General features: G+C 47.7%; 1 protein-coding gene across 1 annotated transcript in view; it reads left to right on the top strand.

Annotated features, from left to right (window-relative positions):
- The first annotated feature begins 838 nt into the window (after positions 1-838).
- RAB10 (RAB10, member RAS oncogene family) overlaps positions 839-18990 on the top strand; it is a 37826-nt gene continuing 19674 nt past the window's right edge. The window contains exon 1 of the mRNA XM_042840114.1: positions 839-1009. Coding sequence (XP_042696048.1) covers positions 883-1009 — 127 coding nt within the window. The 5' untranslated portion in view covers positions 839-882. The remainder of the gene's footprint in view (positions 1010-18990) is intronic.

Below are 18990 nucleotides of genomic sequence, written 5' to 3'. Positions count from 1 at the left end.
TATTTCCTGATAACCAGTCCGAGATCAGCGTGCATCCATCACTGAGCAGAGGTTCCTTCTGGGCAGCCTGGGCTGCTATGAAATGGGGAGGTTGGTGGCCCTGCCTGTGGTGGGGGATTTGGAGCTTCATGATCCTTGAGGTCCCTTCTAGCCCTGGCCATTCTGTGATTCTGTGATTCTCCATACAGCAAAGAGCTCTGTAATGGCCGAGGAGCCACGGCCTGCGCCGCAGCACCGGGTGGGGCACCGAGCAGACCCAGGCAGAAAACCCAGGCAGCGCTGAGTCCGCCCCGCCTCGCCCCGCCGGCAGGGGGAGCACTCCGCTCCGCCCACTCCCCTGTCTCGAGAAAAGAGATACAGGACCTGCAACCAATCGCATGAATGGGGAGGTGGGACTTCCGCCTCGAGCGAGAGACTTCGCCCTTCCTCCGTGACGTCATCGGCTCGCAGCCCATGGCCTGACACGGGAGGCGGCGCTCGCGTGCGTCCGTTCGTCCGTGCGTGTGTGCGTGCATGCTGACGTCACGGCCTCGCCTGGCGGCCTGCGCGCTTACCGGGCGCCGCTGAGGAGCCGCCGCCGTGCGAGGGCCGGGCCGCAGCGAGCAGAGCCGACCCGCGGGGTTATGAGGCCGAGCGCCGCCGCCTCCCCGTGAGGAGAAGCAGCAGCGGGCGCGAGGAGCGCGGCGGGAAGCCATTTTGTGGGCCTCCTTCCTCCTCCTCCTCCCTCCCTCCTCCTCCTCCTCCTCTTCGTCGTCGTCGTCGTCGTTCTCCGCCGCCGCCCTCAGCGAGCGGCGCGGGCCGGGCTGCTGCCGGCAGGGGGGGAGCCGGGGCGGCCGCTGGGTGCGGGGGGGGGCGAGCGAGAGGAGGCCGCAGCCGCTCCCCATGGCGAAGAAAACCTACGACCTGCTCTTCAAACTGCTGCTGATCGGGGACTCGGGGGTCGGCAAGACCTGCGTGCTCTTCCGCTTCTCCGACGATGCCTTCAACACCACCTTCATTTCCACCATCGGTCAGTGCCGTCCCTCCGCGGTCCCCTGTGGGTGTGCGGAGATTTCCCTTTGGAAATAACGCCGTTCGGGAGGCCTTGTGCCTAAAGGGCCTTTCTGCTTGTTGGGTTTTTTTTGTTTGTTTGGTTGGTTTTTTTTGCACGATATTTTGTTGTTTTTCATCTGGGTTCTTGAAGGGAAGGGTTTTTTTTCGTGGCTTCGTGGCGATAGGGTAAAGGGTCGATGGGTTTAGATTGAAAGAGGGGATGTTCAGGTTGAACGTTAGCTGGCTAACATTCTTTATTCATAGGGCAGTGAGGCTCTGTCATGGGGCACCCACAGCTCTGGGCAGCCTATCCCTGGCAGCGCCCAGACAGAGCCATGGATGGGGCTTTGGGCAGCCCCAGAAGGAGGTGTCTCTATGACAGGGGTTGAGGCTAAGTGAGCTTTTAAAGCCTTTTGTTACTAAAACCGCTCGGGGATCCCCTGACACCATCTTGTTTTGCAAATCAGATGAGATGAGTGGTTCTTAGCGAATGCTTTTTGGGGGCAGTCAAAGAGAATCAAAACCCCCGTGGTATCTTGTGGTGGTGTGACGGGTGTAAGCACCAACCACGTGTCGGAAGCAAAGGGAATGTTTCTGTTGGTTTGAATTGGATCTGGCTTTGTGTGGTTGATACAAATCCAATCACGGAATGGTCTGGGTTGGAAGGGGCCTCAAGGATCATGAATCTCCAACCTCCCTGCCACAGGCAGGGCCACCAACCTCCACATTTAATACTATAAGTATGCTATCAGGCAATGCAGCTGTTGTCCAAGGGTAGTAGAACACACATGCCAGTTCTTCCCTGTTGGTGCCCAAATGTCACCATGAGAACTATGGCCGGAATTATAGAATGTAAAAAGGCATTCATAGACAAAACTTGAATAATTTGAAGTTAAATAAGGCATGTTTGGGTTTGAAGGGCAGCAATGTGCCAAGAGACAGTTGTCTGAAGACTCTTCAGGCTGCAATCTGCAGTTTTGCTGAGGGGTTGTTTTGGTAGGGTCACGATGGTGGCTTCATCTTGTCTCTTGACATCTTTGGCTTTGGCTGTTGAAGGCTGTATTTCTTTTGCTGCCAGGGCCATAGTGTAATTCTGTGTTGCTTGTCAAGTTCTGGCCCAGATCACGTGGCGTGGTATTTGGAGTTCTCTGGGAAGGTTCGTTTCCATTCTCAGTTAAAAATAGTTGGTGTCTTGGGTTGTGAAGTCAGCAGTGGCTGTTGCTCCAGAGATCTTCTGTTCTAATGGCCAGTGACTTTAATAATTAGTCCTTGGGCTTAACCACTGCAAATTCTAAGCTTTCAGGCAGAATATCAGGGTGATAGACGAATGTGCAGCAGCAGGCTTTGGGAGCATTTATCAGCAGATTGATCCCCATTGGTATTTCTGGAGTAGGTAACTGTTTGTAGAACATGTATGCTAAAAATGAGTTCTATTTCCTAAACTTCTAAGTAGAAGTCTAGCTGTGGTGACTGTGGACATGAGTTGGGTCGTGCTTCCATCTTCACAGTGGAATGGACCAGATTTTGGGGGGCAAATAGGTTTTCTATGTGGTATTAGCTGTGTGAAGATAAATTAAATGGTTTGTTTCCTGAGTTCTTCTGTACGCGGTTGTTTGATGAGGAAACCTGATGGGAAGGTGTGCGTGCAGGCGATGCCAGTTGAAATGGAGACTGTAGATGAACACCTTTAAAAGGCAGCCCGCTCATGAAGGAAAGCTGATGAACTCTTACAGTGGGTTCAGTCACCTCCCTGGGTAGCTGCTCTCTGCGCTGTTACAGTCCAGTGATTGAGCAATCTGTCTGAAAACGGGTTCTCTCACGCTGCTGCTGGTAGCTCTGGTTTTCAGACTTTCTCAGGGTTTCCTCTGTTGCAGTGGTAACGTTGGTGGTGCAGGAATGCAAAGGTGACTGCTGTGGCAGCTCCTGGTGCAGTCGGTGCACAGGGCTGGTTTTGCAGGAGTCTTTGACCTGTAGCAACAAGGAAGTGCCATTCCTGTATCGCTTCTGCACGCAGTAGATGACATTGAAGGTGAATGGCTTATTGGTGAATCCCTCTTTGTGTTTAAAAATAAATGGGTAGCTTGTTAGCTCTGATTCATGCTTTGGTGTTTTCAGAGAGCTCCATCAAGAACCTGAGATTGGGAGGTGTGTAAAATGCATGCAGTACCAATGGCTGTGAGCAGGGGCTGGTTCAGTCTTTGCAGGGAAAGGCGGATGTCAAAGAAACCTGCTTGTGTATAGAAAGACTGTTGCCTTTGTGCAGGGAGGGAATGTTTAATTCTATAGTAGACTCGTCTATACTTATAAATAAAGGCACAATAATATGCATTTCCACTTCACCTTGGCAACTTCCATACGCTTTCTTTCATCTGTGCACATCTTTAGAACTGTTTGGGCATGCTGCTGGCTGGCAGTTTGGGTATAATTTCCTAGAGCTGTGATTTGGTACGTTGTAATGTTTGACTTTGAATCACTTCAGCCTGATATTTCCTGCAAAAACAGCAGTTGAACTTCTGGGTGCAATGAGGTCCGTGTGTGAATGACTGCACTGCCCTGCCTAGTGGCACTATAAATAATCCAGATGGCTCTTCTGCAAGAATCCCTAAGTCATCGTAACCTCCCTGACAAGAGCAGGGCCCTTGTCTCCAGTGCTGCCTTGCTGTTTGCAGGTAGAAAGTGAGTACATTAGAGTAGCCTTCGCCTATCATGGCGCTGTGTTTGTTTTGAATGGCTCTTCAGTAATTCTGTGGTGCAAGAATCTTTGCCAGTGTTTATTTGTGAGAAAGTGACTGTCGGGTTCTGTGTTTGGGTGCTCTGCAGCTGGGCTGGATCAGTGAGAGCTGCTTCCACGGCTGTGCCGTTGCTCCCACCTATCCCCAAACACCACTTAACTCAGTGCTTGCACTCCTGCCTCTTTGCTTTCAATTCAGAAAAGGTCAGTATGAGTACTTTCCAATCGATACATGCTTGAGATCTTATATTTCTTTTGTCAGTTTGATAGGATGAGAGGCGATGGCCTCGTGTTGTGCCAGAGGAAGTTCAGGTTGGACATTAGGAAACATTTCTTCTCATAAAGAGCAGTGCTGCAGTGGCACAGCTGCCCAGGAGGTGGTGGGGTCACAAAACCTGGAGGTGTTCAAGGAATGTGGGGATGTGGCACTGAGGGACGTGGGCATGGTGGGGTGGGCTGGGGTTGGACTTGAGGACCTGAGAGGTCTTCTCCAACCTGAGTGACTCTGTGATTTTCATCAGCCTTCAACATGTCAGGTTGATGACAGTTGGAAGTGAGCCGTTGCCAAGTGAGCTGTCAGCTCTGCAGGAACACACTGGGAAGTGCTTCAGGGGCAGCAGGTGAAGCATTGCCCTTCAGTTCTGTGATGTAAGCAGGTGGAGAGGGCTCGCCTTTCAGGGATGTCAATCTGAAGGCATGAATGTCAAAATCGAACTTGGTCGCCTAATTGCAATTGTTTGATGAAGTAAAATGCAAATTGAGGTGAGTCAAGCTGTGTTTTCCCCTGAAGCCTGACTACTTCTAGTAAGGTACTAAGAGAACAAAGAATATGTAGTCATTTTGAGTTCCCCCCCTCAAATACTATTGATTTCAGTAATGCTTTCCTGGGTCATAACCCACACTGAATGTATAGTAGGTGAAGAACAGAAACAGAGAGCAACTGCAGCTTGTGGGGTGTAAATGATCCTGCAAATCCAAAGAGATTGGTTAAAAAACGGCGTGATTCTGAGATTTGATCACTGTGTATCTTATTCTGAACAGGGGAAAGTCTTGATGCCAAGAAAACTGTGTTGTTTGATAGCCCCATTACATAATATATTAATATTAGGAAAAAAAGGAGTTACTGATAATAAACACGGGGGTAAAGCTTGCTGTTTTGGCTGCTGTGCTCTCTTGCTGCCCCAGGATGGAAACCCTGAGAATGCTGCTGAGCTCCTTGTTGATGCACACCTCCTTTGCCCGTCCTTGAGCTGATGTGCCTGCCTGCAGCCTAAAGGTGTGAAGTGAAATGAGAAGACGTGCAGAGGCTGAGTTGTGGTTTCAGCAGGAAGGGCACATAGCAAATATTAGTGCTTTCACTCCAGGGTGAAATGTGTTTCAGATTTGGAGCCTCTTGTGAGTCTGTGTGCATAATCCATGGTCATTGGGTGATGAAATGGCTGTTGATGTTGGTAGAAAACTTGCTCAGGGCTGGGCAAGGAGGGACGAAGATGCGTTTAATTTAGAGACCAAGGGGGGTTTTGTAGTGCCTTGCTGAGCAATGAGCACAGCTTGGGGGGAGCAGTGGAGTGCTTGCTTTATGACTTCTCCATTGTGTCCAGAGAAGGGCAAGGGAGCTGTGAAGGTTCTGGAATGCAAGTCTTATGGGGAGGGAACTGGGGTTGGTGGGTCTGGAGAAGAGGAGGCTCGGGGGAACCTTCTTGCTCTCAACATCTGGAAAGGTTTCAAGTTTTGGGTCAGTCTCTTCTCCCAGATAACTACAGGTAGGGCAAGAGGTGATGGCTTTAAGTTGTGCCAGGCTCAGGTTGGATGTTAGGAAACATTTCTCCCCTAAGAGTGGTGATGCAGTGGCACAGCTGCCCAGGGAGGTGGTGGGGTCACCATCCCTGGAGGTGCTCCAGAACTGTGGGGATGTGGCACTGAGGGATGTGGGCAGTGGCCATGTTGGGTTTGGGGATTTCGGAGGTCTTTTTCAACCTTAGTGATTCTATGATCTGCCTGTTTGAAAAGTCTGTTAGACCTCTCCTCTTTATCGCTCGGATGTGGAAATGCTTCGTCTTTTCTCTCCTTGAATATTGATATTTCATTAGAGAACCCATTGATAGACACTTAAAGGGTTTGCTCTGCTCCCTTTTTAACAGTGGGGAATCTGGAGAGGGACTGGAGCTGCTGCAAGGCTTCCTCAGTGTTGGGTGCTTTGGTACAGCTTAACTGTGGGGCATATTCTCCTCTGTGGGTGTAACTAGAAGTCTGTGGGTGTAACTAGAAGTCTTGTCGCTTTTGTGTTACTTTCTGTAGTTCAAACAACTTGAGGCTTTTTCCCACTGGGATCATGACTTTCCTACTGCGTGACACAGAGAAATGCCTGCTTTTGTCTTGTGTTTCCTAAGTAGACTTAACACTCCCTGAGTGAGGCCTGCTGCTGCTAAGGATGGAATACCCACACTCACATCCGTACTCGCACAACTTTTTTCCTTCAGGATGCTGCTTGAGCTGCTGTCTTACTCATATTCAGGCTGATGACCAGCTCTGCAGCCCCCAGGCCTGCTGAAGCACTTGGTGGAATGGAAGCATCTCTTCCAGGTGATGTGATCCTGGCAAGGCATGCTGCTGTGCTGGGAGTACTACAGTCTTCAGCTTTAGCTAGAAGCACCCTTGGCCCAGAACCTGAGCTCCAGAGCCCTTAGAAGATGTGACTACAAACCAAGTGAGACTGCTTACTCACCTGTCCTTTGGTTTATGAGGTTATTGGAAAGTTGATTGAAACTGTCATGGATTTGTCTCAAACTCTTGTTTTTGTTCCACTATGGCTGAATTCCCTCAACAGTTTGCATCTTGTCCTGAAGGAAGAATTTTGTCTGTGCTCGGGTGGCTGTGGCTTCACCTGACTTCACCACCATCCTGATCTTCTAGAGCAAAGGCGATTCATTTTACTTAAGATGCTGAGTTATCGGCCTTCAGATAGCTGGATTTTAAGGGAAAGTGGATCCAACCTAAAAGAGAGCAGATTTAGCCTCAATATAAGGAAATTATCTTTTTTGATGGTAAGGGTGGTGAAGCAGTGGCACAGGTTGCCCAGAGAGAGATGGTGGGTGCCCCAACCCTGGAGATATTCAAGGTCAGGCTGATGTTGCTGTGAGCACTGATGGAGTTGTTGGGCTAGATGGCCTTTGAATTAATGTCCTGGTGGCTGGCAGTGGCTGAAGTGCCAAGTGGCATCTTTCTGCTTCCTGTTCTTCTGGCGTGGTCTTGTCCCTTGGTCTTCTGCCCACCAAACCTGAGTGGCAGCTGGCTTCCTCGTACTTAACAAACATGTTTGCACTTCTGGACCTTATGGACTTCACCACTGCAGGTCTATAATAAATGTCTGAGCTTTCATAATTAAGAAGAAAGTTGACTGTGCTGGCAGCAGTATCTGCTTAGCAGTTCCTTATGTAGCGATCTTGATTTCACGTGCTCCTGACGCTTGGTACAAGCAGAGCAGTCAGCACAGGCTAACTGTCTGGGTTCCTCCTGTAACTGGGGCAAAGAAATGAGGACTCCCACCATTGGAACGTGGCACTGCGTGTGCCTCTGTCACTTTAGAGGAGGCAGAGATGTGTAGCTTAAATATAGCTGTCTAATTGTTGGCTAAATGAGTCCCACCAATGCCTCAGTTTCATTAAGCGTGTTGTGAAGAGCTTTCATCTCAACCGAAGTTTTTGATCTTGCCAGTAAACAACAGAACAGATGTTATTTATTTTTAAGCTGCTCAGATTTCTGGCAAAAACTAAGATTCTGCTGGCTGGCTGGTTGGGTTTTGTGCTTCACATTGGTATGCGTGAGACAGCATACACCAGCAGTATTGCAGTGAGGTGCCTATTTGCAGACTAGGTGTGGACTATGGGAGCTGCAATAATAGGCTTAGTGCAGGGGAGGTGTAGCCAGCCTTGTTGCAGCACGCAGCAAGCTGAGGTATCCAAGGGAGACTCATAGAATCACAGAATCATAGAACAGCCTGGGTTGCAAAGGCCCACAGTGCTCATCCAGTTCCAACCCCTGCTGTGTGCAGGTCACCAACCAGCAGCCCAGGCTGCCCAGAGCCACATCCAGCCTGGCCTTGAATGCCTGCAGGGATGGGGCATCCACAGCCTCCTTGGGCAACCTGTGCCAGTGCCTCACCACCCTCTGGGGGAAAAACTTCCTCCTAACATCCAACCTAAACCTGCCCTGTCTCAGTTTAAAACCATTCCCCCTTGTCCTATCACTGTCCACCCTCACGAACAGCCGTTCCCCCTCTTGTTCCCATCAAGTACTGGAAGGCTGCTATGAGGTCTCCTTGGATCCTTCTCTTCTGCAATCTAAACAAGCCCAGTTCCCTCAATCTTTCTTCATAGGAGAGTTTCATGGCCTCTGGTCTGCCTTGGGAGAGCTTTGGTGATTCTCTGATCAGAATAAATGTATAAGCTGATACTCGGCGAGTGGGAACGTCCTAAATCCTATGGTGGCTGTGTCCCTCACAGCTTTGCTGACTGGTGCTGCTGCAGTAGAAGCAGTGAAACTTCAGTTTGTACGTACTATATTTAACACTAAGCACAATGCTATTCTTTGCAGGCTGGGTAGGAAATGATAGGCGTGTCCTCCAGCAGTGATCCTGCATTGAAAACTCATGCAGAAAGGTCTGGGTCACAGCTTATCTCCCACCCGGGTCCGTGGGACCGGTGCTTCTAGGCTGCAGTGCTTCCTGCTGTAGAGATGGTAGTGTGCATTGCATATAAATTATTGCAGACTTCCAGTTCTCAAATATTGATGGTTTATGCTGACAGAGATCAAAATTGGCTTGGGAGTTACGGCAGAGTGTCTGGCTCAGTTTTGCTGTTGAGAGTTGGAAGGGCTGGCACATTACCTGTACTTTGCTTCTGTGTGTTTTGTGACTTCCAACGGCTGGCATGGCTGAAAGCAATCAAATGTAGGTCAGTGGGTTCAGCTGGGAGAGCGCGCCGTGCTCGGTCTGAGCACGTAAGCCGTGGTCTCATGGCTTCGTTCGTTAGGCCTAGCAGTGGGGGGTTCTTAATTATTGAAACAAAAAGTAACCCGGCTTAGTTCCTGCATTCAATGAGTCACAGAAGCTGTGAGGGCAGAGAGCTTCTGCTCTCTTCTTGAGCTCCTACTGCATTCACTGGCTGGATCTTCTCATGACCTCAAAGCCCTGAAACGCACTGCTTTGGCAAAGTTGATGCTCTTTCTGTAGCAGAGAAGACAAATCCACTTGCCTTTGTTTGTGTATTAGCTTTCTTGTCAGTCTGGTGGGTATAAATGAGCCAGGGTAAGTGTGAACTTGAATTTTGTTTGTGTGTCACTTGAGGATAGCATTACCATTATAGCAAGCAGAGACGAATCTTCTGTTTCATAAATGGAAGCAGTGGACAGGAAAGCAGATTTGCGTACCCTGTTTATTTTGGTGCCAACAAATATAGCATAAGCAGGCTGAGACACACAAAAAAACCAATTCAATCAAATGTCATCAAACTTCACCACAGTCAGTGCATGTGCTTGGCTCTTCAGAGTGGAATTGCAATGAATTGCTGATTTATTTTTTCTTTTCTTTGCTGAAGTCTTGCTGTGAATTCAGGTGTGACACCCAATGGGATTTGCTGGGGAGATGTGGCAGCTTCAGTGATGAGAGCCCTCTGTCTGCACCATGCCTAGGTGGAGCGTGTCAGCAAGTGAAGGATGTCATGGCAGAGAATTAGATCAGCCCATGCAAATGACTGACACTGAGAGATTATTCCTGCATGGGAACAGCTGTGAAGGAAGTGCTATTTCTTGCTAGAGCTTTGTTTCCTTTATTCCTTACTACCTTGTGAATAAAAACCTTATTGTCTGTTTAGTCCCTCGGTATGCATAAAACATCACTGAAATAGGTCCTTTGTTCATTTTCTTTTGTTTTGTTTGTGGGAGCCCTGTGTAAGGTTTAGCCTCTGGAATAACAAAACGATAAAGTTTCTTTCTTCTGGAAGAAGTAACTGCTTGTTGCAGCTGTACGTGGTTTCACTGACTGGAGCAGCAGTGTAGGTGGTGTCAGCAGGAAGCTTTGCTTGTCTCTCCAAGCAGGGATGTGTTTTCCATTGCTGTTGCAGCTGTGCTTGCATATGACTCCAGGGAGGAATGTGCTGAGGTGAGTGGCTGTCCCCTTGCCACCGTTCTCTCTTTAAGGCCACCGCAGGTTTTCCTGTTCAACATGCTCTGCCAGCACTGAGTGTTGCAGATTTCACCAGGCAAAACTTGAATGAATGCTTACAGGTGAGGTGAAGGCAGGAGGAGAGGATGAGAAGGCTTCATAACTGGTTCTGCCTTGGCTTCTGCCCTCATCTTATCTGACAAGATGCTTGCACCAAGGTGAGACAGAGCGTTAGTCTGGGATCTCAAGGTTAGTGTATTTAGTGTGAGTGTCACCTCGCTGCACCTGAAACTGGGGGCTGTCATGCTTTGAGCAGGTCGACTGTTTGCATCCTGCTCTAAGGAATGTGCTTTGAGAGGGGCAAGCTGCACAAAGTCTCTGGGGTTCTGTAACTGGATTGATGCTTAGACATTAACAGTGATTAAGTGCAGGGAACAGCTGTTGCTTGATATCCATGACCTGTTGTCTACATCCATTTTACTGGAAAGTGCTCCTTGCTCTGGTTATCTCCTGAACTTTGCCCAAACCCTGATATGGAGTGTGGCAGCTCTCAGATCAAGCTCGTGAGATCGAATCTATGCCACAAGCACTGAGTCCACTGGTTGCAGTTTTCACCTTCCCCTTTGGACGTGGTGGCCATCGTACTTTGCATCCAGAGGTTGCAAGGAACCAGGTTGTTCTGGGCTCCTGTAGATGCAGCTTCACTTCAGTAAGAGATCTTTCCCTTCACAGCATAGTGAGGCACCTCTGATTGATGTTTTTAGCTCATAAATCTTAGTTCTTCCCCTTGCAGTGTCATTGTCCTTAGGTCAGGGGAACGCTGTGTTTAGTTGCTAGCTTTTTGTTTGCTGGGCACTGTTTGGTCAAGCATTGGCACAGCTGCCCACGAGGTGGGGGGGTCGCCGTCCCTGGAGGTGTTCCAGAACTGTGGGGATGTGGCACTGAAGGATGTGGGCATGGTGGGATGGGCTGGGGTTGGATTTGGTGATCTGAGACCTTTTTGAACTGGAATGATTCTATAATTTAAATGAATGCATTGGATGAAGTCAGGGAGTGAAGTCTGAGATGTGTAAAGCTCCTGCTACGTCGCCGTCCCTTGTGTTACTGAATGTGGCAGTGACATTTTATAATATCCCCATGTGCATTTGTTGGGACATCGACTACAGCAGTGTGCTGTGCATAATGACAAGGCCAGGGGCCTCTCTGTTGGAGGGAAGCAGACCTCATGTTCTGCTTCTGAAGAAGGTTAATTATTTTAATGAGGTGACGAGGCAGTGGAGGATTGGAAGGTTATGGTTGCTTCGTAGCACAGCATAAAGGTGTATGGAAAACAGTTCACAGCACATCTATCCTCCATCACTTGATGTTTTTCCCTTGAATTTTGCACTCAGGTGCTCTTAAAGAGTTTCTTACAGGAATGTTGACTTTTGTTATGATCTCCAGAACTACCATATAGGTGTTAGCTTATGGTTATCTATATACCTCTGATTTTAGAGTAGAGAGAGAAGGTTTTGGTGCTCTCAAAGGCTGTAGTCTTGACCTAGTTTTAATATTCAGGCTTGAAACTGATGCACAGAGGAAGCTTGCCTGCTTGCAACTTGTCTGCCTGTTTGAAGGGAAGCGAGAGCACTTCAAAGAGAATTTCAAGTTAGGAAAGTGTCTGTCATTGATTCTCATAGCTCTGAATTGTGTGATGCTGAACTTGGCTGCCTGTGTCTGAACTGCCCAGTGGTTTTGGCCAGAACAAGAGTCAGACTGCTCTGAATGCTCCACCAAGGCAACTGCAGGTGGGAAACAGCAGCACTGAGCGAAGATCCCCTCTTCCTGAAAACTACAAAGATGTGAATGAATTCAGAGACTGGGGCCTTTTTCAGATCAGAAATCTGGCTGGGTAACAGAATCACAGAATTGTATCACAGAATTGTAGGGGTTGGAAGGGACCTCCAGAGCTCATCGAGTCCAACCCCCTGCCAAAGCAGGTTCCCTACAGCAGGTCGCACAGGTCGGCATCCAGGCAGGTCTTGAACATCTCCAGAGAAGGAGACTCCACCACCTCCCTGGTGGGAGGTGGCCTTTTAATCATTTTGGGGTGTTGTAAGCCATTTGGGTAGATTTGTCACCTGAATGAATATTCAGCTGGGTTCCACTAATCTCCAGGTCAAGGCTGGTTTTCATTAATTTATTTCATAGAATCGTGGAGGTTGGAAAAGACTTCAAAGATCATCAAGTCCAATTGTCAACCCATTCCTGCCATACCCACCAACCACAGGCCTCAGTTCAGTTACTTATTTGTTTGTAATCTGTGACAGCATTTGGCAGCACAGCAAATGCAGGCATCTAGATTGGAAGAATTAGGTCACACTGAAATTGCTGTCATGCAGAATCACAGAATGGCCCGAGTTGGATGGGATCTCGAGGATCATGAAGCTCCAACCCCCTGCCACAAGTAGGGCCACCAACCTCCCCATTTCATAGCAGCCCAGGCTGCCCAGGGCCCCATCCAACCTGGCCTTGAACACCTCCAGGGATGGACGGGGCATCCACAGCCTCTCTGGGCAGCTGTTCCAGCACCTCACTGCTCTCTCTCTGTAAAGAACTTCCCCTGACATCCACCCTAAAGTTTCCCTCCTTCAACTTCAAACCATTTTTCCTTGCCCTGCTGTTATCTACCCTAGGAAAGAGTTGACAAACTCCCCTCCTTTCTTATAGGCTCCCTTTTATAGGCTTTTTTAAGAGAATGTCACTGGTAGGAGGTGATCTGGCAATAGTGCTCCTGCCCATGTCCTGCAGTCTCCTTCACAGACAAATTCCAAAGGCAACAATATTAGTTACCGAGGTAAAATATTAGTTACCAATATCAGCTACGGGGGTGTTGTGGATTGGAGCTGGTGACCTCATGATAAGGGAGTGAATGTTTGCTTAAGTGAGGGAACTGAAAGGAGGTGTTTAATAGGTTATGTAAGCACTTAAGTAAGGTCCTTCCTGGAAGGAGATGTCTCAAGTGGTAGATCCAATCTGAAGATGGAAGGATTGCCAGCATGTGTGGGAAAGAGGAGCAAAAAAATGGGAAACTAATCACATCACTGTTTGTGGCTGGTGGAGTTGATCTGATTAAATCCCTTGTTTCTGTTGTTCTCACATATCTAGCCTGATCGAATCTGAGCTCTCAAACAGGACACTGCCTTCCTGGATATTTTCCCATACCTGGTTGTTGTGGAACTGTCTTAAAGTGCTAGAATTAATGAAGTGCATGCTTCCGAAGACTTCATGTAAGATATTGCTCATTTAGATGTGGCTTTTGGTAAATGCTAAATTGTCATGACTTGAAACCTTGCAGAGCAGGAAGAGTGAGTTCTTGCTGCTCTTCCAGTTTGCACATTCTGCACTGGCAAAACCTCAGTGCAGGAAAGATGAAACAAATGAATTCACTGAATGTTTTACTACCACATAAACCCTTCACCTGCTGATACGTTTAGTGTTGAGTTACATTTCTAGTCAGTGAACATAAGAAATGATGGAATTAGATGTAGGGAAGAACTGATAATCATAGAATCATAGAATCACCAAGGTTGGAAAAGACCTAAAAGCTCATCCAGTCCAACCGTTCACCTATTCCCAACAGCTCCCACTAAACCATGTTCCTCAACACAACATCCAGTAGTAGATCAGTAGATCATCCAGTGATAGATCAGTTGTCTTGGACCATGGTGATCTTTGACTTAGAATCATAGAATTGTAGAATGGGTTGTGTTGGAAGGGACCTTTAAGCTCATGTAATTTCAACCCCCTGCTATAGACAGGGACTCCTCTCTCTAGACCAGGTTGCTCACAGCCCCATCCAGCCTGGCTTTTGGTGCTTCCATGGAGAGGGCATTCACAACCTCACTGTGCAACCTGTTCCAGTGTCTCACAGTAAAGAATTACTTTCTGATATCTACCCTAAATCTACCCTCTTCTGCATTAAAGCCGTTTCTCTTCATTCTGACTTGATTGTCTTTGAGTTCTTGTCCAACCTTCATGATTCCATGAGAAGTGAGTCATTGTGGAGGCTATTTGTGAGCATGAAAGTGGTTGGGAATACTTAGCATGGATTTACCAGAGGCAAAATGTGCTTGGCTGTGCTCATCTTCTCAATCCAGCTGAAGTTGCTGGATTGGAAGCTGCAGGGGAGAGGAGCAATGGACATGGACCTTACTGAGCATTGGCATGGTCTGGAAGAGCACAGCTGTCATCCAGCTGGAACATCACAGTGCCACTGGGTTGCTGGGCTCACAGCACTGCTTGGAGCTCTGGACTTGACCTGCGAGCTTTGTCTCACCAAGGAATGCTCCCTCCTCCATCTCCTTAGTGGCCTTCTGCTGGAAACACCAAAACTTGTCACTGCCCTGTACTGAAAGGGGCCCCCCTGGGCACTATTCCTACCTGTTCTGATGGTTAAGGGTTCAGTCACAATTGCTTTTTGGGGGCTCTTAGCTCAGCCTGCTCTGGCTCTCCTCTTCTTCTGGGGCACTGAGTTCCTGGAGACTCTTGCTTCTTAGCAAATCATACAGGATTTTACTTCACTTATTGAATGCTTCTGTCCTAACAGTGAGTGTGCAGTGGGTACAGTAAGTTATTTATAGCTCACTTTGTTTTGCAGCAGTTTGTTTGGAGTTATCTTGGGCCAGCAGTAGAAATCAGACTGCTTGGCTCCAGGTATTTAGTGGGTAAGAGAGACGTGTCTGCCTTCTCTGTTCTCCATCTGCCTCTGTTGTTCTGATTGCACTTAATTTTTTGGAAAGCAACGAATAAACTTCTTGCAATTTTACAATTCCAAAATTTCTCTGCAAAAAGAGAAGGCAGTAACTGACTGATGGGTGCTACCTGCTGCCATTTCCTTCTCCCTTCCTCTTCTTTTCCTCCCCTCTTGTTCCCTTCCCCGAACCAAAGCAGTCTGGTTGAGAAACGTTCTTCTATATAGGTACCTCATTTTAGTTTTGTCTTACAGCAGTGAGTGCATGATGACCCTTTAGCTTCTGGAGTTGCATGCAGTGGTTGGTGCACTTGCAGATTTTCTCTGCAGGTTGGGTGGTTTTTTTTTTGTTTTTTTTTTTCCCCAAAACTTGCATTCAGTGACCTTGGTTTTCATCTTGTCAAATCTTAAGAGGGAGCTGCTTGTGCTGTTGGTAAGTTTGTGTTAATACTCTGGTTTCTGTTTCTTCAAGGAATTCATTGGCACACGAGTGCAGGAAAGGTGCAGCCTCCTGTATATGCATACCACACATGCAGCTCCACATACATGCACGTACACATGTTCACCAAGGAAGCCACAGCTGGTCCTATTTACTTAGCTACCAGCTTGTTTGCTCCTGAGATTAAACCTGTTTGAAAGCTGGACAGGAGAGTAACTTCAGTTCTGTAAAACAGGAGGTTTTACTGCCACAGCTCTTTGTGCCTCTTCCTTTGGAGGTACAAGTGAAATTGCCTGCTTAGTTTAGACTGTAAGCGCTGTGTGTTTGCACCTTGTCAGGCTCTGATACGCTTCTGATGGCTTTGATTTCATCACTTGTTCTCTGTTGTGGTTGTATTACCTTTCCATCTTCCCACTTTGTTCCTTCCCCACGTAGCTGAGCATGCTAGGTGTGATCAGGGCTAAAGACAAGCATGAGTTCAAATGCTGCATAGTCCTTGCCTGCTGTTAAGTGAAGTCTTCAGGTTAGGGAAAGTAGTTATGACCTGAAGTGCCAGCTCTTCACATGGATCTGCAGTTTCTCAATATTGCCTAAAAGTAACCAAGGTGTTCAAGCTTCCTCTGATGATCTCATTCAGAATCAACTCAGTGAGCAAGACTTTGAGCCTTTGTCTAGTGAATCCTTGTATTGTTCTATTGCAATTATCCCCTTGGGAAAGAAAACTTGATCATATAATGACCGAGTTATGCTAAGGTTGGATGAGACCTCTGAGATCATCAAGTCCAACTTTTGTCAACCCATCCCCACCATGCCTGCTGAGCACGTCCCTCAGTGCCACGTCTGCCGAAAGGAATTGATAGCCAGGGAGATTTCCCTGTTGGCCACATAGAGAAGCCCACGTCAGATCTGAGCTGCAGGGAGGAGGACGTGGTTCCAGCCCACTCACAGACTGGTGATTGAGTTTTGCCTCCTCTGTAGGTGGATGCATGGTGGATCAGTGTTTCAGAAGGAATCGCCGTGGGGCTGAGCAGACCTGCCTCAGCTCGCTGAAAGCTGCCTGCTGCTTCCTTTGTCAGCTGAATTTTGCTCTCGATGATAAAAACGGATGCTTTTGCCAAAGGATGAGCCTGAACAACTCAAGTTTCTTGTCCACTGTGCTCTGAATCACCATTAGTTTGTACGCTCGCTAATTCCTGAACGCTTTGTTAAAAGAGTAATACTCTGTTATTCCTAATGGTCTGTTAAAAAGATTGCAGAATCCCAGAATGGTAGGAGTTGCAAGGGACTTCTGGAGCTCATCATCTCCAACCCTCTGCTAAGGCAGGTTCTCTAGAGAAGGTTACAAAGGCAAACCTTGAACTGCTGGGTGCTTGTTCCTTTTCCATCACTTGGACCAAGCGAAGGGAAACGTGCCAGGAAACCTCAGGGAGGTTGCAAGAATTGCTGTCTGTCAGGCAAAGGGAGAAGCCCTGCTGGGAAAGGCTGCCCAATTCCTCTCCACCTGGGAAAAAGCCATTCTTTGGGTTCCCTTCTAGGGAATCAAGATTGAGATTATTACCAGGTAATCAAACTTTGTCAGTTTGTCAGCTATGAATTTGCTGCTTGCAATATCAAAGTAGAGTTCAACGTAAGTTTTATTAAGAAGATTGGTTGTTGGTTTTTTGTATGTTTTTAATAATTCTTTAAAGCTAAGATCCTTTAAAAGAGATGATGCTCTCGTGGAATCTGCATGTACTTGCACCCATCTGTTGAGATGCAATCAAGTAGTGCCAATATACCTGAGCAAAAAGTGGCCATAGAATGGTCTGGGGTGGGAGGGACCTCAAGGATCATGTAGTCCAACCCCCTTGCCCTGGGCAGGGCTGCCATCCCCTAGATCAGGTTGCTCAAAGCTCTGTCCAACATGACTTTGAAATGTCTGTATCTACTTGAGATATCTTGACCCAGGAACATCCTGAAGCTGGTACTCAGCAGAGATCAGGTCACACTGAAATCACAGCGCTCCAGTGTTTTTAATGCAAAGAATATTACCAGGGCATCCCATAATAAGGAAGTAGGCAGATGAGATTCTGTGTACTGGGGTCACATGTGTCCCATACTGGTTGTCCCAGTATTCCATCTATAATCACTTCTGAAAAGAAGGAACGTGATAGGGAGGATATGTTCTAAGGCTTCATGTGTCTTTGCTTCCAGGAGAGGTACAATGAATTCGGCAGAAGATACCATGGATGAGATGCCTAACTTCAGCTGCTTGAATAAAAGCTGTCTTCTTTCTTCTGACACTTCAGCAATGTGGTTTAGTGGACGTGGTGGTGAGGGGTCGAAGGTTGGACTTGATTGTGGAGATCTTTTCCCAACCTGAATGATTCTTTGGTTGTCTGAACCCCAGTAATCTGTGCTTTTTCCATGGAAAGAGGGCACTTTCAGCTGTTCCTGGAGATCTCTCTGTACCATTTTTGAAGAGGAAAGGAGCTGCTGATTTAGAGGAAATCCTCCTTAGGCAACATCAAGTCTGTTGGACCTTACCCTGAATTAATGCACTAAGGACTCAAATGGTTACAAGTGTAGATCAGGTGGTTTCTGTTGGGCTGTGTTCTTTGGAGCCCAGAGTTTGCTGCCATTCCTCTGAGCTGACTGTAAAGAGCTGTAACTCGGTTAAAGCCTCTGAAAGATAATGTTTGCACTTACAGTGCTGAGCGTGGTTGGGAATGTTGTGTATTCATCCTGTGTAGGTATGAGTACCTTGTAAATATTTTGAAAGACCCAAGTAATAACTGGGATCACAAAGAGTTTAATGAAAACCAGAACTCCATCTCTTGTCTGATCCTCTTTTGTATCACACCAGTGGGTGGCTTGCAGATGGCTGCACAGTGAGTCACTGCACTTTTGCTTTCCTGCACTGCAAATGCACGGTGCAACTGCAGTTGCAAAGCAATTACTAACCAAGGAAACACAAGAGGTGGGGTGCTGAGGCCACTGTGCTGCTGCGGGTTGCCTGTCAGCATCCTGGGGCTGCCCACTGGGGCTCAATGGTGGCTTTGTTGGGGAAGAATGCAGGCACAGTCCGTGCTGCCTGCGAGGGGCCGGCTTATTGCTGACAGGGAGTGACAGAATGAATGTCTCCTTCCCTCATGCTGATGGCGTCCTGCCTTTCAGTTTTGGTTTGTGATTTAATGGCAGCAGAGGGATCTCCACAAAATCTTGTTGGGGCTGGGAAATGTGTAAGGTGATACACAGCAGTGGTGATGCATTTATAGTACTCTGTTCTGCTGTTACAACTCCTGGGTCTTCATTAATGTCTTTCATTGAGAGCGATAGAAGCCTCAAACTGCTGAGCAAACAGTTCTACATTCACCAAGGCCATCAGGTATGTCACCCTGCACAAATACCATGGGAATGCTTTGTCCACAGTAGTGGCAGCAGTGACCTCTGCTGATGCTCAGTCATAGGAGCTTCCTTGCAGTGGCCTGGTGCACAAATCTTGGCTTCCAAAACCCCTCCTGGCCTGCAGCTGACTGAGCCTTGAGTTTGGTTCTTCGTGAGTCTGTGGCCCAAGCATGAGCTGGGAGGCCTGGATGAACTGCCTGAGGCTTCCTTATTTAACTGGGTGAAAAATATTAAAATAGAAACATTCCCACATTCTTAATTGAAAAGGCTGCGTTACCTTGAATATGCAATAGGCTGGCCACGGGCCTCCAGGTTTCTCTGTGAATTCCAGCATGCCCTGCTGAAGCTGATGAACGTCTTACCAACACTTAACGAGGGAATCATGCTCATCTTTAATTCATTAGCTCTCTCATTATCCCCCCGTGACATCAGTGTGTCTGTTCAGCACGCTGTTCAGTTTTTGTGCCCATTGCTGCCTTAAAACTCCTTCCTGACCTACATGCTGCTGC

The sequence above is a fragment of the Centrocercus urophasianus genome, unplaced genomic scaffold (assembly GCF_019232065.1).
Source record: "Centrocercus urophasianus isolate 14NV4802_14NV808 unplaced genomic scaffold, USGS_Curo_1.0 seq_10, whole genome shotgun sequence".
Lineage (NCBI taxonomy): Eukaryota > Metazoa > Chordata > Aves > Galliformes > Phasianidae > Centrocercus > Centrocercus urophasianus.
This window is presented reverse-complemented; position numbering and strand designations above follow the sequence as displayed.